This window comes from Cygnus olor, chromosome 2 (genome assembly GCF_009769625.2).
Source record: "Cygnus olor isolate bCygOlo1 chromosome 2, bCygOlo1.pri.v2, whole genome shotgun sequence".
Classification (NCBI taxonomy): domain Eukaryota; kingdom Metazoa; phylum Chordata; class Aves; order Anseriformes; family Anatidae; genus Cygnus; species Cygnus olor.
Window position 1 is genome coordinate 15505232 of NC_049170.1, and position 20240 is coordinate 15525471.

The 20240-nt window shown below is 39.4% G+C and overlaps 1 protein-coding gene across 6 annotated transcripts in view; it reads left to right on the forward strand.

Annotated features, from left to right (window-relative positions):
* Positions 1-20240, forward strand: part of NRP1 (neuropilin 1) — a 112096-nt gene that overhangs the window by 46378 nt on the left and 45478 nt on the right. For all 6 annotated transcript variants that reach the window (XM_040550382.1, XM_040550381.1, XM_040550383.1 and 3 more), the window contains exons 5-7: positions 4046-4273; positions 11586-11741; positions 14695-14861. In XM_040550382.1, coding sequence (XP_040406316.1) covers positions 4046-4273; positions 11586-11741; positions 14695-14861 — 551 coding nt within the window. The remainder of the gene's footprint in view (positions 1-4045; positions 4274-11585; positions 11742-14694; positions 14862-20240) is intronic.

The window sequence follows — 20240 nt, forward strand, 5'->3', positions numbered from 1 at the left end:
TCTTTCTTTGATAATTCTCTGAATCAATAGCTAAAAGGACCATGAGATAATTTTTTTGGCATATGCTTTCCCTATAGTTGGATGGAGATAAATAATTCATATATCCCATTCCTGAAGAATATAGGACCACAACCAGATAGTATACAAAAAGACAAGAAGCTTAAGACAAGGCAAAACCAGCCAACCAACCGACCAACCAACCAAAATTAAATACTGACTTCAACATCAATGATTTGAGTCATATTTACAAAAGCAGATCAAAACTCCAAATTTCCAATGCAAACCACTCCCAGACATTGCTGTTTTAAGAACCAGTTCAAGTCCCTTTTACGTACCTAAATCAGAGCCGGATTTTCAGTTGTGTTCAGCACACACACTTGGCGGTAGCCGTACTGTTAATGAGGAGAATCTCAGTAGTGGGGTCTCTCTTCAGTTGCACACTAGTGCTGCTCTGCACAGTGCTAATTGGGGCCACAGACCTCTTGTTCACCATCTTCCTTGTCTGTAAATCCACTCTGGGCTCCCAGAAATTCTTTTGCTGACCTTTAGGGTCAAATTTTTTGAAAGAGCTCTGCATCCAAATGACACCAAGCTTTCCTGAAAAATATCTCTATTTATTTTGGTGTCTTTAGGAGGCTAAACTCTTGAAATTGTGTCCTGAAGTTTCTCAGTGCTTATATATATACAGTACCATCTTTCATAAAGACCAAGGCTGAAACATGAGAACAAGTGAAAGAATGACCCGTGAAACAATCTATTTTAGTAACTGAGTGTTTTCAAGAAGAAAAGCTTTTATTTATTTTCTAATAGTGTAGTGGCAAGTCAGAACTCTGACAGGAATGTTGTGCTTATTTCCTTGTGTGGTCATTTACATTTCTCAGTGATACACATTAAGCACGTTAAGTTGGCATTATGAATGTGATTTTACACACACGAAAGTCAGGAAACTCAAAATTATGGCTCCCAGAGCAACTTTAACTCTAGTTCATTCCGCATAAACTGTATATTAATGCAGAAAAGTTATCACCAGGTACAGCATTAGAAAAAGCTGTGTGTACACAAAGGGTACAAGTTATAGTTGCTGTGGGAACACATCCCTTTTTAACTTCTAAGTTAATGCATAGATGCTATTCCAAATTTGCATTTTAATTTCTGTACCAAATAAAGCTGACCAGTTTACCCTGTTATGCAGATGAAGCTCAGATGTGCACACCAGACTAGCATGCCCTGTTTTAGCATATTCACCACCTCACTTATCATTTCCCAGACATGAGAAGCATTAAAATGATCCCAATCCCAAGCTCCTGCGGCACTGAGACGAAGGCTGAGCTGTACTTCAGCACTCCTACATCCTAGGATGTGAAAGCGTCTTTAGTTTTAGAAGAAAAAAAAAAAATTTGCATTACCCTACCTGTGCCCTAAGCTGAATGCTGAACCTGATGCTCAAAGTTGCCACAAGTCATGGAAATTGTGAGGAGAGACCAGCACATGTGATAAATGATAAATGCCATAAGGTCTTTGAGAGTAGGGTCTGCCTTAACTTCTCATCCAGCTCCTCAGCCATCAAAGTAATGAAGGATATGTTGAGTTCCAGAACAACATGAAATCCATATTGCCTAACATTTAGCTCACCTGAAATGTTCCTTATTTTGGCTCTGGCAGCCAGCCTCCCATAGGATGGGTGAGTGGCCTACTGACTAGAAGAGGATCAAGATAGTTCACGTCCAGCATTCCTAACCTTAGTTTATGGTGTAAATTGAAAGAAAAGTCAGTGTCAACCAAGAAGGCAAATGATCTTCTGGCTCAGTGACACCTATAGAGAGCAAATGAAATGATCCCTTTCTCTTTCTTTGCTCTCTCTTTTGTCTCCTCTCCCTTCCCTTCAGCTCATCCCTTTTACTATGTTGCATGCACACACACACACGTAATCTCCCTGCCTCAAAAGTATCTATTTTGTTAGGTCTCTGCAAGAGCTTTTTCTGCCAGTTTCACATGAAGACTGCTTCAAGGAGCTCATCGTTGATTTAATTCCTGAGGTTTCTTCACAGTGTCAATAAAGGGTCAAAATCTGTGGAGGGCATTTTAGTGAGGCAGCTCTTCTGAAAACAGTTTTTTGTTTCTTGCACCAGATTGGCTTGAACATGTTTAAAACAACGCAAGCTGCTATTGAGATGCCATTGGTGAGTGTAAGGAGCCTGATGATCACGCACTCACAGAGCCAGGATTTGGCTGTATTTAATAAAGCAATAATGATCCTGGCTTACGTTTTATATTGCATCTTTTATAGGATTCCAAGAGGAGTACAGAGCACTTTATGCTATGAATGGCACACTCCAAAGGTATTTTATCCTGGAACAGGAGCTACTGGTGGGAGTGAGGAGCAACAACTAGGATATAACCCTCCCATACATGACAAGGAGACAAGAGAATGACAGGGAGAGAAGAGAAATATCTGGCTAATGTGTACGGGAGTGATATAATTATAGGCAAAATGTAATTTCCCAAATTGGACTGGGTCAGGTTACATGAGCATTAATATCTACATCTTCCAAAATATGCCATGAAGTGTTCTGAATATTGATGTGATAGCTCAAGCATTTCCCGTCAGTGTCTGTTGAAGGACAAAAATACCTGAACTGACTAAATGCATTCAGCCCTCTCTCTTGCATGCTGAATTTACTTGGGAGGTGGCCAAATCTGTGGGGGGTAATATGTTTGGCACATTCACAAGGAAAACATTTTCTATGGTGAAATAAGAGTATTCATATATGCAACAAGCCAGACTGTTTTCCTTCAATGATCTGTGTTAAGCATTGGAAATCCTCTAAGGCTCCTGACTACAGTCTCTAAGGAAGCTGGGCATCCTCATCCACACTGAAAGCTCACACACACTCATTCCCCAGCACAGACCTGTTCCAACCAAACTCGGTTGCCTGTGTCCTTCTTTTACTCCATGTCAGAAGAGCTTCATCTGAGTCATCCTACCCAAACTCCCCAGGTCAGCTGCCATCCACAGATGTCCCAAACCCTGTAAATCACTTTCCATTAAACTGGGAGTGTCAAAAGTCAGAGAGGGGGGTACCTGAGTTGACTCCATGGGAAGATTTGTGGGCAGTGCCTGCGGCTTATTGCGAGCACACCTGCAGATGTGGGATCCACAGAGAGGATTCCCGAGGGACCTAAATAAAGGAGAAACATGATCTGTCAACAAGAGATGGACTCGTTTTAGTCCCTTGTATTCGCAAAGGCAAGTCCAGTGACCTGGCCTCGCATCTGCAGCGCCACTTTCCTGCTCTACCAAGAGCAGTGTTTGGAGCATCACTTTATGCCATGGTGGGGACATTGGGGAAACCAATGTGTCAACATTGACATTAGGTGACTTCTAGCAACACCGCCTGTAATCACACAGTTTATCATGCCTGCACTAACAGCAACATTTTACTAGTGCACCTGTGTCAACACCACTCAGAATGAGTCACTCACCCTTGGTACATGTACGAATTACCTTTCACATTTAGTTTGTCAAGGAGGCATAGGTCACATCTGGCAGAGTTACTGAGTCAGTGCTCCAGGAATCTGAAACCACTACTCCCTCTACTGAATTCACTCACCCGCTTTTGGAAAAAAAAAAAAATCTATTTCACCAATAAAAGCCTGTCAGCCATAAGATTTAAAGATTTGAGCTTGAAGGGGCTATAATTATTTCTCTAGGGCTCTGTCGAGATTTCTGCAGCTTACACTTTCATTGTTCCCACATGACTTTGTATTTGTCATATTTTTTTCCAGAGCTGGTACAAGTTTTCATATTGTTCCATACAAATTGAAAATTGGAGATCAGACAGTGTATGTGAATTGTGCTTTAAAACCTGACTATCAGTAATACAAACAAGCTGGCTGAATGATTAATACAGTGATTAAAATGAGGTGTTTCATTGAAAAGCCACCTTTGCTGCTGGAGAGACAATACAGCCTAATTTGTTTTCCAGCTAACTACTTTGCTTAGTAGCATAGTGTTAACCCAGGTGATTTTTTCTCTCTCTTGCAGGACCTGAATGCTCCAGAAACTTTACTTCGTCAAGTGGAGTGATAAAGTCCCCTGGATTCCCTGAAAAATATCCCAATAGCCTTGAATGCACTTATATTATCTTTGCACCAAAGATGTCAGAGATTATACTGGAATTTGAAAGCTTTGAACTAGAACCTGATTCAAATACCCCAGGGGGAGCGTTCTGTCGCTATGACCGATTGGAAATCTGGGACGGATTCCCTGATGGTAAGAGAAAAATGGACTGTGATACACATAACCATTACTCCACAGTGTGCTGCAGAAGGCATATTCTCATTTTTTTAAATGCCAGAGTAGAAAGGTCCTTGTTTGATTTATATGAAATGAGTTGAATTAAAGAGAAATGGGGAAAACGCTCTGTAAATTCATTCAGTAAAGCATATCACAGTGTGAAGTACTTTTTTTATGAAATATATGTACTTTTGAACAGTTGGCTTGGGAAAAAAATGCATTTTTAGAGGGAATATGTGATGGACTTCCTACACTAAAATATGAAACTCTATAACGAGTCTCAAACTTTCACAGATAAAACACAAGGATTTTCAAGTAATATCCAAAAACTTGCACAAATTGGAGTTCAGGTACTAACTCTCCAGCCTGAGGAGGAACCAGGTTTCAGAACTGCTGTCCAAGCAGAGAATTTCTTTGCCAGAGCAAATGTGGCATCCATAGTAACACTCACTGAACAGTTCCCTAGGTCAATGGGCAGTCCCATTGCCATTCAGGTGGCATTGGTGATCAGGCACCACAGGGTTCCTCTCCCACAGTGCTCTCTCTTCCAGCAGTATAAACAAATCCAAAGGCTTTATCTTACTTTGCTAATTTATAATCTCCGATTAGCTGGGCACACGTGCCAAGGTGGGTGTGTTGGTGCCCGTCTGGAACGTACTTCTCTGACATCTCAATAATTTTCCACTTACTTGTTGACCACACTTGACTTTGTGTAATTCAGTAAGTGCCTAACTAGATATTAGCTAACTCTATGGAGCCAATGAGCCCTCATTTCACCCCACATCAAATCTCACATCCCTTTTTTACACTGAGACTGGTAAACAAATTAGCTGTGTGACTTCTTTATTTTTTCATCTAAGTAAATTGTCCCACAATAGCTAAGTCCCCTCTAGGTGGGGCAACCATGGACCCAGCTCATTCGGCTGCAGCCTGAAAGGGGCTGCTCAAGCTGAGTACTTAACCTTTAGGATGCCCAACCACCCATACAAATTGTGCAAACCTCTATGTAAAACTTTTTGTGATGCCTTTTTCACTATTTCCATGTATGGTGCAGACTGATAAAGAGAAGCATCATGTAGCTGCCTTTTTTCTTCTTTCTTTTGTAACTTGTTGCAAAATTCATTGACTGATGAAAATTCATGATTGATGTTGTTTTGTTGGGTGCTAATTACAGATATTTCAGTTTTTCCCTGGTGTGCTAACCCATATTAATAGATATTTTCTGGCAGTTTCTACAAACTGCTAATGCTACATCAATATTTCATTTAAATGAAAACATAAATTCAGGAACATATTTTAATAACACATCTAAACTTGCCTGCTTTCCTAGATAAATCCCCAATATCATTTTAACTAAAGTATTTATTGATGCTGTGATAAATAGGTACGTGCTTTTTAACATATATTTGTTCTTCCTTTTTGTTTTATGCTTAATGGTTTTATCATGGCTCTTTTCAATCCACTCCAATAAACAGCAAAGAAAGAGCCATAACAGTAACTGAAAGACTACTTAGTATTTAATGCCTCAGTTAGGAAAACAGTATTCTAGCAACACAATAATGATGTCTGGAACATTTAATAATAGCTTTATTTGTATATAGGCCAAATCTTTTCAAGCTAAATTCCTGTAGAACTTGGATTTCAACTGACTTGTGAAAAGATGATCCAATCAATCAATTTATGTGTAATATTACCAAAAAGAAATGCATTATTGTTAGTGTCAGAGGGTTTCAAAGTGGTAATTTCCTGGTTCAAGAAAGTGACTGAGCCATACTGAAGAGCAATTAACAACAGGCATTATCTGCCTTCCAATTCCCTCACAAACAGTCTAAATCCAAAATGCTCCTGACATCCAATAATGGTGTTTACATGTTTGTAAATATTCAGCTGAATTTGTAGACTAGAAAGAAATGTTTCCTTAGATACAAACTATTGGAGCTTGTAGTGGTTGTAGGGAAGCATTTCCTACATCATTTCACTGTGGGATGCTCTTTAGCCAGCAGTCAGGCTTTCTTGTTTAACTTAACAAAGGCAGAGAGGATGCGATTGCTTCTGTATACATGCATCACAGGATGAATACTTGAGAGGGAGAACTATTTCAGCCAAAGAGCAAAGATGACACAGGAAACTGCTGGTATGATCTGGCAATAGACTGAAGATAGGGGTGGGAGGGAAGAGAGGCAATATAAATCTAATTTGCATCTACATGGAAGTAGTACATTTCTGAAAAATATTTAATAATGTGGCTGCCTTTGAGCAAGGGAGGCTCCTCCAGGATGAGTCTTTGTTCCTGTTTCCCTACAGTCCATGAAACAACATGTTGAGGATACGTTTTGAAGAACCAGGCTTGAGTCTCTGGTTGTGTGTACTGCTTAATCATTGGCATGCACCCTTGCACAGTTTTAGCCCACATCAGCTTACACTTCCCCACGTAATTCCCAAGCATGGTCTGGAGGGCAGCAGGAGCTGGGGGCTGTTCCCAGCAGGCACGCTGGTTATGGCCATCCTGCTTCAAAAGGAAGAGCCATATGGGAGCGAGCTGTGTCACACTGCTAGTCTGGTCCCAGGAACAGTCCCTGGCCACTGACCGCAGGTCCAGAGGATGCTCCCTGGCCAGCTTTATTTCCTCATGTGGACATAGACATAAAGAAGGAAGCTATTTCACTTTGCTATACTACATTACTGCTCACATGCCCAGTTGAGGTAGAGGTTAAAGCCCCCATTGCACTACATTTATATAAACACAGAGTAGAAGGATGTCTAGCTCTAATAATGGGGCAGACAGCTGGCCTTAGAGGAAAGCAATGTACAAGGAGTTTAACACTTTGTTTTGTTTTACTATAAACTTTTATTCTAAAAATGTTTGGGAAAAAATGTATGTCCTTCAGTTCAAGTTCCCTGATCCAAGCAACAGAGCTCTGGTTTGCAGAGATTATGATTCTTCTTGTTGTTGTTTCTTTCTTTTTTTTTTTTTTTTTAACAATATGACACAGAGAACAGTTTGGTGGAAAGTAGTCATAACTGTAACCAGTGCAGAATGAGGTGGGCAGTCTGCTGAACATGGTGCTCTCCCCTAACTCTGGAAAGCAGGCATCAATGTTTGAGCCAGGTACTGCCAGTCCCTGAGCAGAGAACACCACCCCTGCACCAGTCTCCTTCCCCCCAGAAAAAAAAAAAAAAAAAAAAAAAAAGAGAGAGAGAGAAATTTTCTCTTAAATAAAAAATAACAATGATATTTAAAAGGATATTTTTTGTTCAGGCCATAATGATCATTCATGAAGAAGTTAATTCTGAAATCTCTGTCATGTTCGTGAAGTCCTCAGCCTTCCTGGTCATCCTTTTAGTTGGTTGAATCTGGCAGGTGCTGAGTACTTGCATCTTGATTCTGCAAAACAAGTGCTTATCTTTGGAACACACGAGCGGTTAGACTCACTTCAAAAGGAATTCACAGAGGACACTTACAGGTCTGAAGTTAAGCACTAGTGTAAGTGTTTTGCCGGTTCAGGATGGGAATGGTAGGCATTCAGGAATGCCTTAATCCTGGTATTTTGTTTCTACATAACTGTATGCCACAGGAACCCTTTGGTCTATTCTTTAAAAGAAAGCAAAAAGTGAAACACTGTTGGAGAGTATTTGGGAATTACATGTGCATTTTGCAAATATTGTGCAGAAAAGGGATGGTGGTTTGAAGACAGTAACAGGTAGAGCAGGAGCAGGAGAGAGTAGATCACAGAATAGAAATGTATGATTTTGAATAAATAAACTAGACACCAAAAATGTCTTTGCCCAAAGCACAAATACACCTCAGCGAGCCTTGGCCAAGAACAGTCCATTGATGACTTTGAAGAAAAATAGCCCACTCAAAACCAGGACTAGCTTAAGTGATGAATTGCACATATTCATCATGCAGCTCTCTTTGAAACACTATAGACTGTCTACTAGGGCTCAAAAGTAATTTAAAGAAGTTTACATACGGTTTGAGAACCACAGGCTAAGCATTGCTGCTTCGGTCAATACCACAAGAGCTTCCACTGAATTACAGAGCAAAACAGGAGACTTTACTGCAGTTGTTAACATCAGTGCAAATGAAGGTTGCTATTAATCTGGATGTTTTCCTCCTCTATTGTGGTTGCTTTCTACACTCTTGTGAGAAACCATTACGATATAAGTGTATGTAAGCTCAGTGTGACTAGTGGACTGCGAGAACAGGATTCATTTTTCAATTCTTTTCTTTTTAGCATCCTAAATAGTGTGCAAATGTTTTGCCAATAACAATCACACTGCTGTGAAAATACTGTTCACAGCACACCAGCACACTTATAAAGGCCAAGTTTAAAATTCAGTAAAAAAAGGCTAGTTAACCGAACATTTCTTCTAATATTTTAGAATTTTTTTCTAATATTCTAAAAATATAGAATATTAAACATATTCTAATATTCTAATAAAATATAGTATTTTTCACTGCTTTTTTTTTTAATTATTACTGTATTCCAAAAGCTCAGATTTCAACCAAAAGAACAAATACATATTTCAACAAGTCTCAAAATTAGCTGATACTTACAGTCTTTGAAGGCTAGAAGGGCAAACAGCAGATTTGGAATTAATTTCACCTTTTATGCTGTCAGTTGTATGAAGCAAAAGAAAAGAAGAATAAGTAGGGACGATGTTTCTATTTAGCCTTAAGCTGTCAGCCGTATTCTATACAGATGATAACTCAGATCCTGTAAACCTTCACACATATTTACTAAGAATAACCAAGGATTTATTCAAGCACTAAAATTAGACTCTGCATTTTGGTGAAAGCTTGCAAAACAGCCCTCTCAGTTATTCCTACATCATTTAATCTGAAAGTAGCTGTTTTCTACTACAACATACCATGCCAGTGGAGAGAGGAGCCAAAGTCTTAGGAATAGCTAAAGCATGTGCAGTCAAGTGAAGTAGCAGGCTCACAAAAATGCCTCTGTTCTGCAGGTAATGTAGAAGTGACCTTGAGTGAGGACATCTCCAAGTGGCTTATGTTTGGAGTAAGCCTTCCTGTGGGATGCCAGCAAAGTGACATGATGGTCTACAGGCAGAGCCTGCAAAGAGCTTTCTGGGCCTAATGACTTTTCAGCACCTGCTAGCCTAAAATTCCCATCTGGGGCTATATCTGGTCTATTATGAAAGCTCATTTCAGGTCATAAAGAAGAGTCAGGAAAAAGGAAAAAGGCAGGAAAAAAGAAGAATTTTAGTTGTGTTAGCTATTTGTATAAGAAAAGTAAGAATCTCTATTTGATCCAGTTCTGCTTAGATCAATACCATATTAGCTCAGACGAGTAAGGTTTACATGTTGTGCAAAAAAATTCAATACCTTTTTCTGTCATGTTCTGCAAGTTTTTGGCTCCCGCATCTACACAGCTAGCAAAGGGAATAGTACTGTGATAGCAGTGCCAATCTGCAGAAGACTGAAATGCAGAAACATTAAATGTGTCTTAAAAATTATAAACCAGTGAGTCATGGGGAATCTTAAAGCCTGTCTGCTTTAAACAAAGTTCTCTTCTGTTTGTCATTTGAAAGAGGCTTCCCTGCAGGAAATGGGAGGAAGGAGGCTCAGAATGTCCTAACATGATGGCCTTATACTCCCTGTTTTCTTGCAGTTCAGAGCAAGATCAGCGACTGTAATGTCAAAAGACCATCATGTGAAAGAGCAGGATCAGAGCTGTTTACACATACAGAATTATATATATGTACCAGAACTGCAGCAATTGGAGCCTGAAGTGGGGTATTATTTTGTTTTAAAAAGGCTAGTAATGATAACAGTCAAAACAACTACTTTCTTGCTACAGATAATAAAACTGTAAAGCTTTAATAATTTCTAGAATGAGAAAGAATCCAACTCATATGCTCTGTAGGGTGTTCCACACTGTCAATACCACATTGAACAACCCTGGTGAAAAAGGCTGGACTGGCAGGTACTATAAATGCCCTGAGATTGCCAAAGTAACTGAAGACTAACTCTGGCCAGAATATGGTTTGAAAAATAGATGCTGGCAGGAAAAGCTATATCATCTGAGCTCTCTCTTTCTGGCAACTCGAAGGCCTTACAGAAATGTGTAGCTTACATAATGAAGTTATTCCAAGCTGGAACTGTTTTACGTGTTGGAAAATGCCAACAAATGACTACAAAATGATGTTAGCTGTGGATTTTCTTTGAACTGTGAATAATTAGGATATATAAACATTTTATATTTTAAACTGAAAGTTAAATGGAGTTCCTAGAGATATGACAAGGTGTTAATTTAAGCCTGGAAACCAGTGGTGTAAGCATTAGAATGACGTTCTCTGATTAGTTTTATGATTGACTCCATGCATGGCATTTTAGCATTATCTGTTCCTATTGTTTGTAAGCACAGATGTATCACTACTCAACAGCCTAGAGACCTATCTGTAGGGAATGCTCAAGTGCAAGAAGGCCACATATGTTAGTTGTGATTTGAGTAGCTTAATTAAGGGAAAAGATTATCTCACTGCACAGGAAATCCAGAAAAATATCAGGAACCAGTTTATACATTATTAACACTGAGAGAAATCATGTATATGTGCATGTGTGCTTGTTCTGTGACATGGAGATATACTTAAGAAAGCCTTGCACTTTTGAACAGATTAATATTTTCCTCTTGAATTCTTTTACAATATTCTTTAATATTGAGCATATGGGTGAACAATCCATGAGGATGTCCTGAAAGTCTAAATAGGAGGGAAAAAAAGAGAATCTGGTCATTGCCTCAATACAAGAGCTTTTTTTTTTTTTTTTCCCAAATCTGCTATAAAATTAACAGATTGTCTGCAGCATTGGGCATAAATCCTGGAAAATGCTGTCTGAGCTTTTCCCAGAACTAAGGGTATTCAGCATCTTGTTGGCTGGGTGGGCAAATCAGGACATTCAGATGTCCTTGTCATAAATAGGTGCTTCAACCACACTTTGGAAAATACTTTTGCTGGTTTGTACATGTAATTTTGTGCATCATTGCCCTCTCTGTGCACTTTAAAGGACACGTTTTTGAAATCGTGGTTCTTTACGTTTTCAGAGGTTTTATGGAGTGTTATCTGGAACATTTTAGAAGTAAGATTACCGGGGCAGGGTAAGCAATTTATTGTTCATTGCAAAGTTATTGATGAGGCTGTGATTTTAAACCGTTGTAGAGGTTCACTTATTCCTGTTGAGGGAATCTCTTTGGGAAGCTATTGTTGTGTCATCTATTGTTGCAGCAGAAGTGGTAGTTTACTATTATATTCTGTCTTTTTGCAGTTGGCCCACACATAGGGCGCTATTGTGGGCAGAACAACCCAGGCCGCGTCCGCTCTTCAACAGGGATTCTTTCAATGGTATTTTACACCGACAGTGCAATAGCAAAAGAGGGATTCTCAGCAAACTACAGCGTGTCGCAGAGCAGTGTATCGGAAGGTCAGTATTTATCCATCCTGCAGAGCTTCTTGGAAAATATTCTCTGTTATGTCTTCTTGCACACCAGGTGTTGCATTAAACTTTAAAGAAACCTTAAATAAATAAGATGGCAGGGGAGGGTTGGTTCTGTTTTTCTTTCCTTTTTTTTTTTTTTTTTTTAAGTACAGCTACCCTTTGAAAAGCTATGTTTTCCTCGCAGTTTTATTCCTCAGTATTGCCAGGAAGTTGGAAGAATTATCATGAAAAACTGTGCTGACCGAGGAAACACAGGAATGCAGAGCAATTGAACGGTTACATTAAAACAATGAAACATGAACAATGAATGCACTATCCAAAGCCTTCTTTTATTACATGGAAAAAGCTTTGATGATCGATTTCTTGAATAAAAAGAACTCATTTAATAATACGTGCTCTTGTTAAACCATTTCATAAGCTATCTAAGCTTTGTTCTCTGTCTGTTACTTTTCTCCCAGTTGCCTCATTTTCATGCTTACTCTTTGCACAGAGAATGAAACAAAGTGAGGGAGACACAGGAAAATAATGGGCTGTGTTACAACATGTCCTTGCAGATTTCCTTGCTTTGCTTGATGATAAAACACGCTTTAAATCAAACTCTCCTTTCTGTGACTGAGTTTTGAGTAGATTCGGAGTTGATGTTGCTGTTTAATCAAAGAAGGAACAAAGGAAAAATCAGTAAAATGAAATTATTCGTGTTTCTCCTCACCTCTCCTTTGTCCTTGCATCTTCATTAGCTTCCATGTAGATGCATAGCAAGGAGGAGGTAATGAGACATACCCCAGCTGACATGGATGGGAAGAATCCATCAGACTGGACACCTGTTTTTTAGATCTTTTAATATGACTCCATGTCCTGGTTTCAGTTAGGACAGAGTTAATTTTCCTCCTAGTAGCTGGTAGGGTGCTATGTTCTGGATTAGGATGAGAAGAGTGCTGATAACATGCTGATTGTTGCAGAGCAGTGCTTACACCAAGCCAAGGACTTTTCAGCTTCTCGCTCTGTCCTGCCAGTGAGCAGGCTAGGGGTGCAGCAGGAGCTGGGAGGGGACAGACCCAGGACAGCTGATCCAAACTAGCCAAAGGGGTATTCCATACCATCTGATGTCATGCTGAACAATATATAGGGGTGGCTATCCAGGGTGGGGGGCCGGGCTGCTCAGGAATAGGCTGGGCATCGGTCAACGGGTGGTGAGCAATTGCATTGTGCATCACTTGTTTCGTACACATTATTAGTAGTAGTACTATTATCATTATTATTATTATTATTATTATTATTATTATTATTATTATTATTATTTTCCTGTCTTAATAAACTGTCTTTATCTCAACTCATGGGCTTCACTTTCCTGTTTCTTTCCCCCATCCCAGAGAGGGAGGGGGGAGGGTGAGCAAACAGCTGTGTGGTGTTTAGCTGCCGGCTGGGTTAAACCACAACACTCCAACCTACCATGACTTGTGCCCTCTGTAGTGGCTAATCCTTCTGATTCCAAGCAGAAGTTGATTTACTTGAAGTCTTACCCTAAAGTACTTCAGTTTCAGTACTTCACCCAAGACCCCTACTACACTGAAGCAGCAGGGAAATGGGGAAATGGGTGGTACACCACAGGAAATGCAGTTTTTTCAGCAAGCTTGATAATTCAGTTATGGAGCACCTTAACTACAAATTCGTCTCCAAGGCTAAGTCAATTTTCACTTTCACACTTTACAGAATGCTTTCTACTCTCCTCCTCTTTAGGTCCAATGCACAGAAGCAGTAAGCTGTAGCTCTCAAAGCTCAAGATTGCATTTGCTCAACAGATGAGGTGAATCAGAGGCAGCAACAGAGCAGGCTTCCCATAGTAACATGGAAATAGTAGTCCTGACCTTAGTACTGAATCCAGACAGCATTCTCTAGTAGGGGGTCTTGAAAACTTTGACTAAGCACCCACCCCTCTGTTAGAGACACAGCTACTTCTCTCAGATCCAGACAAGGTGTGCTAAGAACAACTATGTACCCAAATGTCAGGGCCTCTACTTCACACACTGGCATTTTATCTTAAGCTACCAGTAAAGGAATGATTTATACTAATATATGGTGAAGTTCCCAAACTGAAGTGTAGGCACATGTTCTGCCCTTGCAATGCAGGTGGTAAACCCCTGGCAGAGGTCCACAAGCAGCTGTTTCTGAGGATCCATCTAAGGCCACTGGCTTCCATTGCTTCAGTAGTAATATCTTTTTGAAGAGTGAGAAAAGAATTCAGACTCCGTGCCCTATCAGCCTTTGAACTCACTATATTGACTGGATTGTCAATTGACTCTAAATTATCTAGGTAATTTTTGTGTCAACAGAAAGAGATTGGAGGGAGATGGTCAACTCATTTAAAATACAGCACATTACAGAAGAGGTGGTAATTCCCTTGTGTCAATACTCTTCTGACCTGGATTCAAATTTAGTTGATCTGTTTCTTTTCAGTGTCCAGGACCTAAAAAGAATAGCTTGAATTTTGATAATATTTTTAAAACATTTTACACTTTTTGTACTGGAGTAAATAGTTCTAAAATAAAATTGTTTTGTACAGTCATATGGTTTGTCTTTCCTGGCTTTGTGTATAATTATGAGTTGAACATACATTGTTTTATATTATGAATCTACAGAAGTGAGTGTGCTACCCTAGAAAAGAGAATTCTATTGTCCTGTATTGAAATGGCAACAATGTTGGGCTAAAAATATTTGTATAGCATTATTATTGCAGGAATTGCCATGGCAACTTGAATGACAGTATTAAGAATGACACTATAAGCCCCATACTGCCTCACTTAAAGTTGCTAAAGAATTCAAAGTCACATAAAAATAAATTCTTTAGATATTCATATTCAAAGCAGGAAAATGTTCTCATTATTCAAAGTCTATATCAAAAAGCTGACCATAGTAATGATGGTAATTTATTTTTCTTCAGATTTCCAGTGCATGGAACCACTAGGTATGGAGTCAGGAGAAATTCACTCTGATCAAATCACTGTCTCCTCCCAGTACAGTGCTATCTGGTCTTCAGAAAGGTCTCGGCTAAATTACCCTGAAAATGGATGGACCCCAGGGGAAGATTCTACCAGGGAATGGATACAGGTAAAAAGATAATACTTTAAGGATATTATTAATAATACTCTGTGGAATTTTATTGAACGTGGAGAATGCAAAAGAAAGAGCAAAATAATACAGTAAAGTACTTCTACATAATCTAAGAATCGTTGCAAGTGAATAGCTCACATTCCTTATTAGACACACACAAAAAGACTTACTCCCAAAGGTATAAAAAAAAGGAAAGGTCAGGAAGATTAATTCTTCTGCTTCCTATGTCTATTGTTTTTTCAGTATTCTGGGCACAAATAACAGAGATTTTGGTTTAGTGGAAAAGTCAATATTAGCTTAACATGCACTTAAAGTGGAATGTCCCAGTAAACTGAGCATGTGCTATGTCTCAAGCTGATTATAGTTAAGCATTAATACAGGACGGTGTTTTCATGCACTCAGATTTCACCTCAGAAGACCTAAATCCCTTCTAGAATATCTCACATATGAGATGAGTTTACCTGTCCCTGTACAGTGGCTATTCTTCCACGTCCTTAAACACAGCTTTTTTAGCAAGACTGGACACTTGGGCTTTGAAGTGATAGTGCAGGAGTAATCCTGCAAACATGTGCCCCCATGAAGGGACTTCTTGGGTTCAGCAGGTCTGCTCAAGCTTGTTGCTTGCTAATTGTAACCAGCTCCAAGGCATTATGGTGCATGATTCCTGAACAGGATAAAATTGCTTGTATGAATTACTGTATGCAAATAGCAATTTATAGTAACAGGCCAGTATTAATTTCATTAGGTGAAAAATACTGATTTATCTTGATTATGTGGGTTGACTTACACTTATTGTTGTATTCTAGTTTCTATTTCTTTTGGCAAAAAAAAATAAGAGAAGGACTTGAGCATATTAGACCAATATTAGTGATATTGACAGTTTGTTCATGTATGTGAAACTTTCTTCCTGCTCCTGTTGTTTTCTGTAGGAAATTACTAACTGACATATAAAAACAATGCCTCGTTAGCCATCAATAAGAATGTTCACATTGGTTTTTCCTGTGAGGTTTGCGTCTGCAAGAAAGCTTAAAAACGTGTTGAGTAGCAGTTAGTAAAGAGAAGAAAGAGGGGGAAATCTTTCATTTCTGATCCTTGGCACACAATGGGACTCTCAGGTGTCCTGTTTAGGAGTCCCTACATGTCCTGAGCTCTTGGCAACTTGGTAATTGTGTATGATGGACCTAATCAGGCTACAGAGTGGCAAAAAATTCTGTTGATCCTTTTTCCTTACTTCGGAATAAAAGTTAAAATCTCCCCAGCCTTATCTAAGTGCTAGGCTTGTTATTAATCATTGCCACTTGAAATCTGTGGAATGCATGTAGAAAAAGGGTGGAATGCAGCAGAATCAAAGTCCATGTGTTTCATATGGTCAGAAGGCTGGCACTTTTTCTTTATTTCCTTCTTTTCTGCTGTCACTTATGCATTTATGACTGGATAATCAAAACAAGAGAACTAGTCAAATCTCATTCATGTGTTCTATGTGCTTATTAACTTTATTAAGTTATGATGACTACATACGTATATATATAGCTTAATCCTTTCACTTAGAACTAGATCTTTCTGAGAAAAAGTTTCAAAGGCCTTTTTTAACCATTAACTTTTTTAATAACAAACACATAACAGAATCCAAGCTACTCTGCGGTTTATGCTTAAAACATCTGAGAGTACCTCAAGCCTCCTGCCCAGGAATTTCTCAGCCTCCTTTGTGTTCTGCCATAAACCAGGGTGCTCAGTGGCTGAAACAACTACCAAGCAAAACATTGAGCAGCTTTACGGTGCCTCCAGGTACCCCATCAGCCAAGAAGTTGGAGGTTTATTGTATGCTATCCTGCTCATGCCACAGCTCTCACCTACTTCACCCAGTCCCTGGTTTGGAAAAGGTAGCATGTACCATTTCCCTGAGTATTCTAACACTAGGACATCTCCTCCACTGCCCAGAAGCCATGCTGGGGGGACAAGCACCCCAGAGGCAGACTTCGCACCAGAGAAACTAAGCTATAGCAGCCTCCACTGCAGAGCTGGGTCTTGTTTGCAAGACTGAGCCTACAAAATCCTGCTTGAAGATTAATTGCATTGTATATGCGTGCTTTACACGCGTTGCAGAAGAACTGTTAATCATACCTACCACTAATCCTGTGTAGCATCTCATCTTATCACTCATCATCTGTGTAGCAGAAGTGATAACACTGATAAGCTAGTCTGGGGACTTGCCATCCCCTGGCTTTTCACAAGGTACAACAGCCTAACTCCTCTCTTGTTCCATTTGTGTGATGAGAATATGAATTATTATAATTAATTATTATAGTTTTATTCAACAACCATACTACTAATTCAAGACTCCAAATGTGCTTTAGGTACTTCCCCGTTAAAGTTAACTGACAATCTTGAGATGGGTGCTAAGCACTTCAGATCACCAGGTACCTCAGTAGCAGTGTCCTTGAGCATGTGAACCACCATCTTCTACAAAGGCTTGATGCCACTGGCAGTAAGCATGTGCTGTGGGTTTGTATCTGGATAAAGTATTGAAATCCCATGTTTTCTCTGTACAAATATCCCCAGGAACAGATGTTCATCTCCATAAGAGCTTACAGACAAACAACCAAGGACATGCAAATAATAAAATGCTCTGAAATTACCCATTGAAAAAAATCGTAATATTTTCTAAAAGGAGGAAGGCACTTTTATATGAAGGACTGAGGTCACTTTGTTCTGTTTTGTTCTGTATGCTATTGTAAACTAGTCATTTGTGTGAAGTATATGCTTTTGTGCAGCACAACTTAAATAGTTTTTGTGGCACAGTGCAAGAGCTCTAGATATTATTCAGTAGCAAAAAGGAGGCTGAAGGATACAGCTGTGACGAACCTGGAACTTTTAAATTAAAAATTTCTGCCTATATGCCATTGTCTGAGAGACAGAGTTTTTATGTATATCATTATTCATTGATCATTCCACATTTTGCAGGTTTCCATACCTGCACACACACTGCAGCTGGTTAAGTAGCAATGTCTGCCTTTAAACTGCCAAGACACATATGCAACTAGGGCATATATTTGAGATATGTACAATTATACATGACCAAAACAGCTTGAAAATTCAGCTCCAAATACTAATTTTGTTAGTGTATTTTTTTTTTTTTTGTATAGGGGAAATATTATAGGTCTCCTTTCCTTTCCTTTTAGCCCTCCCTTTAAGGTTAATGTTTTTGCTAAGACAAAAGAAACAGAAAACCTCAGTTACGTATCAGCAAAGGGAGATTGGTATCTACAGAGGACGTCTAGAGGGCATGCGATATGATTGTCTCCTTTGAGGTGTTGACGTCTTTTGGACCATTTCACTGAAAATAATTAGGAAAATAATGTTGTCTTGCTGTTAGCAACGGATTTACATGAATTCCATCTGTGGACATGAAATCCATTCTTTGGTGGAAAAACAGGGTTTCTCCTTTGTGTCTGACAAGGTACTAGCTCCTGGGTGCATCCAAATGCTGCCTGCCTGCCAGGCTCTGTGAAACGAAAGCTGCCTGTTCATTCCTTTCCTTACTTGTTTTGAAATAAATGCCAAAGCTTAGATTCAAAATATCAATAACATGCTCACACCATCAGTCTGCACAGTAACTTCTCCATTGTTTTTACCCTCAAATACACTTTTTAAAATTGCTCAACTGACTTGAGATTTGGAGTGACTCCATAATCAGAAACAGAGTCACTCCAGATTGAATTTCTTCTTTAAAATTGCATTAATAAAGTCTATGGACTTTCTAATATGTATGAAATAAAGATATGCACGAGGCAAGGGTTGCCAAAAATAAGCACGAAGTTAGTTTATTGTCATATGGGATGTTATTAGCTCCTCAAGCTTAAGCTAAATGTCCTTGTTTATTACGCTTAGGTTTTCCACAGTCGGCTGCCCTTCAGTGTGAAATAGCATAATTTAAAATAAAAAAATAAAAACAGACTTTTAATTTAATCAAGAGCAGGGAACTGCCATTGCAGTGTAAGTCATTGTCCCTCATTAATGTATCCTTTCACAGGAAAAATAGTATAGTGTTTCCATTTCTGTAATCTGAACAACAAACATGTTAATAGGTATCAATTACCAGCCAGTTTCAGTACTTAGAACCAGTAAGAAGGCCAGTGCAAGGGTTTCACATCTGGTTTTAGTGAAACTGTTCCTGTCTGTGGTATTTAAAATTTAAAGAACTGCTGTTATTGTGCAATTGGGAATCCTAGGGGAGTACAATGTTAATGAAATCCATAATGTGCAAGGATTTTATGATTGCATTTTCAAGGCATTCCTTCAAAAGGGACGACTGATTTCTGCCATGGCAGCAGTAATTGCGTTTTTACAGAGTAGATTTAATGTTTGCATTTAAGAACAGCAGTCACGTTTACATGCATCTGAAAAAGTAACATGCGGAGTCTTCGCATTTAGGAAACTTTTTGCAACTCACTTTTGAATCCCTTGAACAGAAGCCATGGTTGACTGTGCATGGCAAGCCTTTGCTTTATCAGGTCACACCGATGAGAGGTGGCAGCGGCGCCCACAGGCAGGGGTCCTTGTGGGGTGCCCGGCCAGGGAGTGCCTTAAGGCAGAGCCACTTGAGACCCACATACGTGTGGTTTTGAAGGGAAACTGATTGCCTATTACCAGGGTCACTGGGAACCTCTGCTGTCATCAATCCTCATAATGGTGTGGGTTTTCAAACCCGCAAGGAGCAACACCTTCTGGGTACTTTTACTGCAGAGTCTGTATGCTTTCTATCAAAACGTTTCTTCTAATGCATATAACACAAATCTTTATACTCCCACCAGGCTGGATGATAGTTTCTGGGTGGCATAATTTTTCTCCCATCCTGTAACACTGAGCAAGACCTACAGCTTGCCCAGAAAAATAAATAAATAAAAATAAAAATAAAAAACAAAAAAGCATGTTTGTTAATAGTACAAGATCCTCAGTTTGTATTATGGCTGAGGTTCAACACAACCATAAATTATTCAGCTTTAAGAATCCTAGTATCAGAGTATCAGATCAAAACTTTGCAGCCATAAGACAAAAGGCATAAGACAGAAAGCATAATCTGGTATAAACACACTCTGCCAGTTCAAATTTGTTCAAAAAGGTTAACAGGGGGTTAACATAAATAGACATTATACTCTGGATTGGGTATTATCTGCCATTCTGCTGCTGACACAGGACCATACAGTAAGATGAACTCCATATTGTGTGTCCTGGCTAATATGACAGAAATGGCTCATTCAGCCCAAATTTACACAGCAGGGCACAGATCTGGAATGAAGTGAAAACAGGGTCAGAGGTCCACAGGGGAAGCAGGCCTGGTGTGCTGCCCCTGGCGTCCTCCTGCCCACCCGGACCTCT